This window comes from Leptonychotes weddellii, chromosome 12 (assembly GCF_054177405.1).
Source record: "Leptonychotes weddellii isolate Sample4059 chromosome 12, ASM5417740v2, whole genome shotgun sequence".
NCBI lineage: Eukaryota > Metazoa > Chordata > Mammalia > Carnivora > Phocidae > Leptonychotes > Leptonychotes weddellii.
The window spans coordinates 39731674-39738344 of NC_138380.1; the positions used below are offsets into that span (position 1 = coordinate 39731674).

At 35.3% G+C, this 6671-nt stretch overlaps 1 protein-coding gene across 7 annotated transcripts in view; it reads left to right on the forward strand.

Moving 5' to 3' along the window:
* The window catches only part of NT5C3A (5'-nucleotidase, cytosolic IIIA), a 50486-nt gene extending 44036 nt beyond the window's left edge, over positions 1-6450 (forward strand). For 6 of the 7 annotated variants that reach the window (XM_081800299.1, XM_081800300.1, XM_081800301.1 and 3 more), the window contains 6 exons: positions 332-378; positions 1061-1146; positions 2593-2682; positions 3902-4064; positions 5000-5200; positions 5725-6450. In XM_081800299.1, coding sequence (XP_081656425.1) covers positions 332-378; positions 1061-1146; positions 2593-2682; positions 3902-4064; positions 5000-5200; positions 5725-5826 — 689 coding nt within the window. In that variant the 3' untranslated portion in view covers positions 5827-6450. Of the gene's footprint in view, positions 1-331; positions 379-1060; positions 1147-2592; positions 2683-3901; positions 4065-4999; positions 5201-5459; positions 5607-5724 lie in introns of all 7 variants that reach the window. The other variant, XR_014139218.1, reaches the window with a different exon arrangement.
* Positions 6451-6671: the final 221 nt, after the last annotated feature.

Sequence of the window (6671 nt, forward strand, 5' to 3'; positions counted from 1 at the left end):
CTGGAGGTGCACGTGGAATTTGAGAATTCATTTTGATACTTTATATTAAAACCACTAGAAATCATACCCTTTGGCCCAGTAATTCTTTGGAGAATTTCTAATGAAGTACTCCCAAATGTAGGAAAAAAGCTTTAGATCCAAAGTTTAGATTTTAAAACCATTAGGTTCTCTAGCAATGCCATGTGTACTATAGAACTAAGTCCAAAAGTTGTAATGACCATGCTTGGTGGACTTGGCATTTAAGCTTAAAAGAAAAGTAGTAAGTTATTTAAAGTAGTGGTAGCATCAGTCAGAATGTTTCTTTTAATGCTGGTTTGCTTTCACTCTTCAGATGTCATTGACAACAGTAAGCTGGTTACAGATGAATGTCGAAAAAAGGTAAACGCTAACGGTAATCCAGAGTTACTCAAAGTCTTCCTTTTGCCTGAGAATTTCTTCAGGTTCATTCACATAAACAATGGATATGAAGTGCTTCTAACCATACCTAGCACCTAGTAAACACTGAATAAATGTTACTTTTATTGTGTGGGTTATACACTCTCAACATTATTTTAAGGAAAAAATTAACTTTTTAACAAAAACAAAATTTACATAAAAAACTTTTAATTGGTTATCAAAATATTCTGCTGTTCTTACATTAGCTGTACATTAAAACAAAAGTACTTTGGTTTTGTGTAGGTTTTGCTCCTTTAAATTGACCAGGAAATTGCCTCAGTTCTCTGCTTGAGTATGTATCTGTCTGTGTCTATGTTAACAACATAGGACTCCAAAGATGAATCAAATTTAATACTTTCATATGAGAACGAAAGGGTTTTTTGTAGTAATAATTTGATTATTAGTCGGTTTCACTGAATTGCTGACCTGAAAGTACTTTGTTACATATAAACTAGATCAACAAAGATCTCTTCAGTTGATATATGCATTAGCCAAGTACTCATGATCTAATCTTTAACAGCAGTTTATGGAAACCATTTGTTTGTATTGTTTTGCTTTCTGTAAAACTCAGCAGCTTAATGACAACTCTGTCATCCTCATGATTAAGTTATTCATTTATTTCTAGTTACTGCAACTAAAGGAAAAATATTATGCTATTGAAATTGATCCTGTTCTTACCATAGAAGAGAAGTACCCCTATATGGTAGAATGGTAAGTGTGTATCAGACAATGGGAGGGTTAAAAATATAATAAAATAACTTTGCAGTTACAACTAATGGCTTATTTTTCCCTTTTAGTGTATTTAATAGATTCATAAAGTATCCGATGAGCTAGAGCAGTGATGAAATATAACAAAATGAACTATAATTTTCTAATCATTCTAACAGTCTAGAATTTATTTTGTTCTGTTTTTTTTTTTTTTTAAGATGAAGGTCAGTGAAGATAAATTTAAAATCCTGCGCTTAAGCCTTAAATTAAAAACAAGCATTTTTTTAAAAGTATATGGACAAAGTGTGGCTGAAAGTGTGAAGAAAAAGAATTGGGATTTAAATTGACTCTTAACTGAGCTAGAGCCAGCAGGTTGACATAGTTGCTGAGAAGTGGACCCTTAGCGTTGGCTGCATTAATGGAAATACAGCCTTCCAAGCAGACCACACTGAAAGCATTGTGCTGAGTCCAGAGAGAATGCTGTTATTAAGAGAAAGTTGACAGCTCTGTGGAGTGTGTCAGAGGAATCCACAAAGAAAATCACAGGAACTGGAGCCATCCCACTTGGGGAAGATTCACAGAATAGGGAAAGCTGCGATTTGAGAAGCAACAACTGTGGTTTTAGAATCTTAAGAGACCAGGAGTGATGTTATTTATCTTCATTATCCTATGACCTAACCTGAATACCTTACACACTTAATTAATGTGTATGGTACGAAATGTTGAAAAGTTGGACCTGGGCCACATACCTGTGGAAGCAGAACTCGAATCAGACTTGGAAGTTTTAAGAAGACTGATATCAGCGTGATGAAAGAAAGGACTGTCTAGTAATTAGAATTTTCTAGCAATAATAAAAGCTTCCCTGGCAGAACGAGCTCACTAACATGATGGGAGCTGACCCAGAGTGGAGGGTCACTTAGGAGGGTCACAGGGCTTCTGCGTATCAGGTAGAGAGGTTCTAAAGGTCTGTGACTGAGATGTAGTGATTATAGGTGCTTTGATGTAATTATAACAAGGATTTTCTCTCGCACACTAGGTAGCACCTTCACTACTAAGGTATTTCACGACAATTTAGACTACACACAGGTGAAACAAATGACTTTGCTCTAATTCTTGTAATCAGAGAAGTGATTATTCCTCCCCAGGTTGGATTCAGCTCTTATCTGTAGACTGAGGAAAGGTTTACACGTCGTATCTTTTTATTATTAACACATTTAAACTAAGAGGTTTTGGGGAGAACTGGGAAATGCAGTGAGAACATGTTCTATTATATTTTGAGACATTAGGATATACATTCATTAGTGATGAGTTTAAATTTCTAAAATTTAAGTCCAAATTATGATGAATGAAACACTGCATTATCTATCACTGAAGAATGCTTTTTAATGAAGGTGATAGTTTTAATTTGCTTTAATTGATATTCTCTTTGTCTTTGTACATAAACTCCAGGTATACTAAATCACATGGTTTGCTTGTTGAACAAGCTTTACCAAAAGCTAAACTTAAAGAAATTGTGGCAGAATCTGATGTTATGCTCAAGTAAGTTTCTTGGGTGTGTTTGCTGTTAATTGTCTACAGACTTATATATGTATTCAAGTGTGTGTTTTTATTAAAACAATATATAACTATGTTGCATATAAAAACATAGCCAAAATATGCCACCTATCACAGAATAGGGTGAGGTAAGGAATTTAGAATTAGAATATTACATCTTGGTATAGGGAATAAGAGCCTTATGAGATTTAAGTTTGTTTTCTCTCTTTCTTTTTTTCTTTCTTTCTCTCTTTCTCTCTCTTTTTAGAAGTTTATGAAACCAGGACAATTTTGAATTTTTTTAACAGAATACTTTTGAAAAGACATGAAATATAAAAGGAATGTTTATAAATCAAGTTGAAAAAAAATTTTTGCTCAAAGTGTATAAAGTTACATGAATCTACTTTCTGAATTCTCAGACTTCCTTGAAAACTATCTCTAGGAAAAGTGACTATGATTTAGCAAATAATAAAAATATTTGTAATACACAAATGATAAGATAAAAATTTTTAAGCTTCTTTTCAATACGGTTTACCACCTCTAACAATTTTCAACTCGTTAGGTAAATATGATGATGCCTTTTTTTTTGATGATGCTACATTTTAAGGTGATTTACCTCTAAGGAGGAAAGCATTAAGTGTCAGAAAGAGTGTGAGGACAGCTAGTATTTCATTCCTTTGTAGGCAGCTTAGCCTGTAGCCCAGGAAGAGTAGAAAGGGGAGAAACTTAGATTAAGAACATGACCAACAGCTGTTAAACCTTAGGTAGGAGAGATGCCAGATGTAAAGAGAATGCAGCTCAGTTCCTGCCCACCCCCCTCCAGTTTTCTAAGAGGAAGTAGTTGAGCAGGATGACCAGCAGGAGGTGCTCCAGCTCACCCTAAATGGGTTTCCCAGGGTGAAGCTTTTCAAGATGTGGTTAACTATTTGCTGTTAAATGGTGTAGATTGTGAACTGTAGGCTTATATCCATATTTAATTTGAGTCTAAAAGCATCTAATTTGTACTATTAGAATTTATTAACAGGAAGGCAAAGAGTTAACTGTTGTTTGAAAAACTTGTACTACTATTGTCATAGACATCAATCACCACACTCTTGGGCAGTATTCTGAAAAGGGAATACGAATGAGCTATGGAATTAGGTAGAAATGTTTTGCTTTTTTCTTTCTAGGTGAAAAGGAGATATATCTTGCTCTTTAACAATCAGTTCCTACCTCCATCTTTCAGGGAAGGGTATGAGAATTTCTTTGATAAGCTCCAAGAATACGGTATCCCTGTGTTCATATTTTCGGCTGGTATTGGTGATATACTAGAGGAGATAATCCATCAAGCTGGGGTTTATCACCCGAACATCACTGTAGTGTCCAACTTCATGGATTTTGATGACAGTGTAAGTACAGCAAATCATTCTTCATAATTACTTTTAAAATCCGAATATATTTTAATCATATAAATGCAATTGTTTTTTATTTAATGTATATTCATTAAATTAGGTCACTCAATAGGCCTACTATGGGACTTATCAACTCCCAGTGTTATAATATACCTTTCTTAAACTTTTTTTTTTTTAAGATTTTATTTATTTATTTGACAGAGAGAGAGGTCACAAGTAGGCAGACAGACAGGCAGAGGGAGAGGGAGAAGCAGGCTCCCCGCTGAGCAGGGAGCCTGATGTGGGACTCAATCCCAGGACCCTGGGATCATGATCTGAGCCAAAGGCAGTCGCTTAACCAACTGAGCCACCCAGGTGCCCTCTTTCTTAAACTTTTGTATCCCAAGCTACAGACCAATATTAAAATTAGGAAAAGTTCGGGCGCCTGGGTGGCTCAGTTGGTTAAGCGACTGCCTTCGGCTCAGGTCATGATCCTGGAGTCCCTGGATCGAGTCCCGCATCGGGCTCCCTGCTCTGCAGGGAGTCTGCTTCTCCCTCTGACCCTCCCCCCTCTCATGTGCTCTCTCTCATTCTCTCTCTCTCAAATAAATAAAGTCTTTAAAAAAAAAAAAATTAGGAAAAGTTCTTTTAACATAATTTAATGCAGCAACTCTGAAGACTCAATATCCATAGGTGGAAAAAAAGAAGTGAATTAGAACTGTCGTTATTTGAACAAACTCTTCTAATCAAAACAGTACATTATGACATACAGAAAATGGGACCTCCAGTTAGGAAACATTGGATTTTCAGCTCATTGTGTTTGACATTTAAAGTAGTCTCTAGAAAGTCATTAACGTCTCAGAGCCCTTCTTACCTATCATGAATGTGAAATTAGAACAAACAGAATTTGCAGTTTGAAACCTATTTGTTTCAAAGGATTTATATTTTTATAGGGAGTGCTGAAAGGATTTAAAGGCGAACTAATTCATGTATTTAACAAACATGATGGTGCCTTGAAGAACACAGAATATTTCAATCGACTAAAAGACAATAGCAACATCATTCTGTTGGGAGATTCCCAAGGGGACGTAAGAATGGCAGATGGAGTAGCCAATGTTGAACACATCCTGAAAATTGGATATCTAAACGATAGAGTAAGTATATAGATCTGTCATTTAATTTTCTTGTAAGAAAAATAAGGATGGAGCTTAATGGGAGCTTGTTATTAAACGTGTGTGAGAAAGTAGTTAGAGACATTTTGATTGCTCTTTAACCCTATACTTTGGTGTGGTTAAGGGATTTAGGATTCATATGTGTGCCATCGGTATTGGGGTGGCTTCTCTGGCCTTTCCCCACTAAAAACCTGAAGCACTCCTTAGTCATGAGAGTCAAAAATGTCCCCAATGTTGCCAGGTGTTGCTTGGGCACAGTCTCCCCAGTTGAGAACCACTGGACTAGAGAGAAATGACTTTAGGAGTAAAGCCACCATGTGGGATGATTTCTATGTCCATGAGTCTTCAAAGTTTGAAAGTATTTCTTCATTTCAAAGGTTTTATGAAGGTAAATTTAATTTGCTACATTTTGCCCAAAAGATTAAACCTAACAGTGAGATTCACACTGAAACTATTTGCTTCTCCTTCCTGCGCATCCATGTAATTTTTTGTTGTTGTTGATTTAGGTGGATGAGCTTTTAGAAAAGTACATGGACTCTTACGACATTGTTCTAGTAAAAGACGAATCATTGGATGTAGCCAACTCTATCTTACAGAAGATTCTGTAAACAAGCATTCTTCAAGAAGACCTCTCTCCTGTGGGTGCAATTGATGCAAGAACTGCTCACCTATTCATCTTGCTGAAAGACTTCTATTTATAATGCGTTCTTGCTCTTGAAGTTTTTTTCTCTCCATTACTGAGGTATTTTTGGACATATTGAATCCAGCAACTGGAAGCTCCTTTTTTTTCCCCACCTCTCTCAACACACTCCTCAACTCTATTTTTTAAGATTGAAAAAGAAAATCGTAAAGCCAAAATTTGAAAAATAACTCCCTGCATTTCCAGAGTGAATTTTTTAGTGTAATGTTATCATGAGGTTTTTGAGAAAACTTTTTACTCTGGGAAAGTTTGTATAAGTTTAAAAAGAAGTTTTATGAAATGGTGAAATAATGTGCATGATTTTAACTGTTGCCATTTTTGTAATTGGGGTGAATTATGCTGATAATATCACCATCTCCTGAAATTGTATTATATTTGGTTATTCTGTTCCGTGAAAGTCAGTATTTGCCAGAAAATATTGGCACTCAGTGTTTGAAAAAAACCATTTGTATCCACATGTCACTAATCATTACAAAATGTTCTATATTGAAGCACTGATAATACATATGAAATGAAAAGCCTTTTTAAATTATACTGTCCAGACAATTATTATTCATTTATTCAACACATACCTATTAAGCATCTGCTATGTTTTTCCTGTGTGTTTGAGAGAGAGAGGGAAAGAGGGAGAGAGAAATCCTAGTGTCATTGTCATAGTGTCTATTCAGATTGAATATTTTTAAACTTAGACATTATAAGTTTAAGGATAAAAAGATAGTTGCAGAGGAAATTTAATCAGCCCTTCAGAAAATA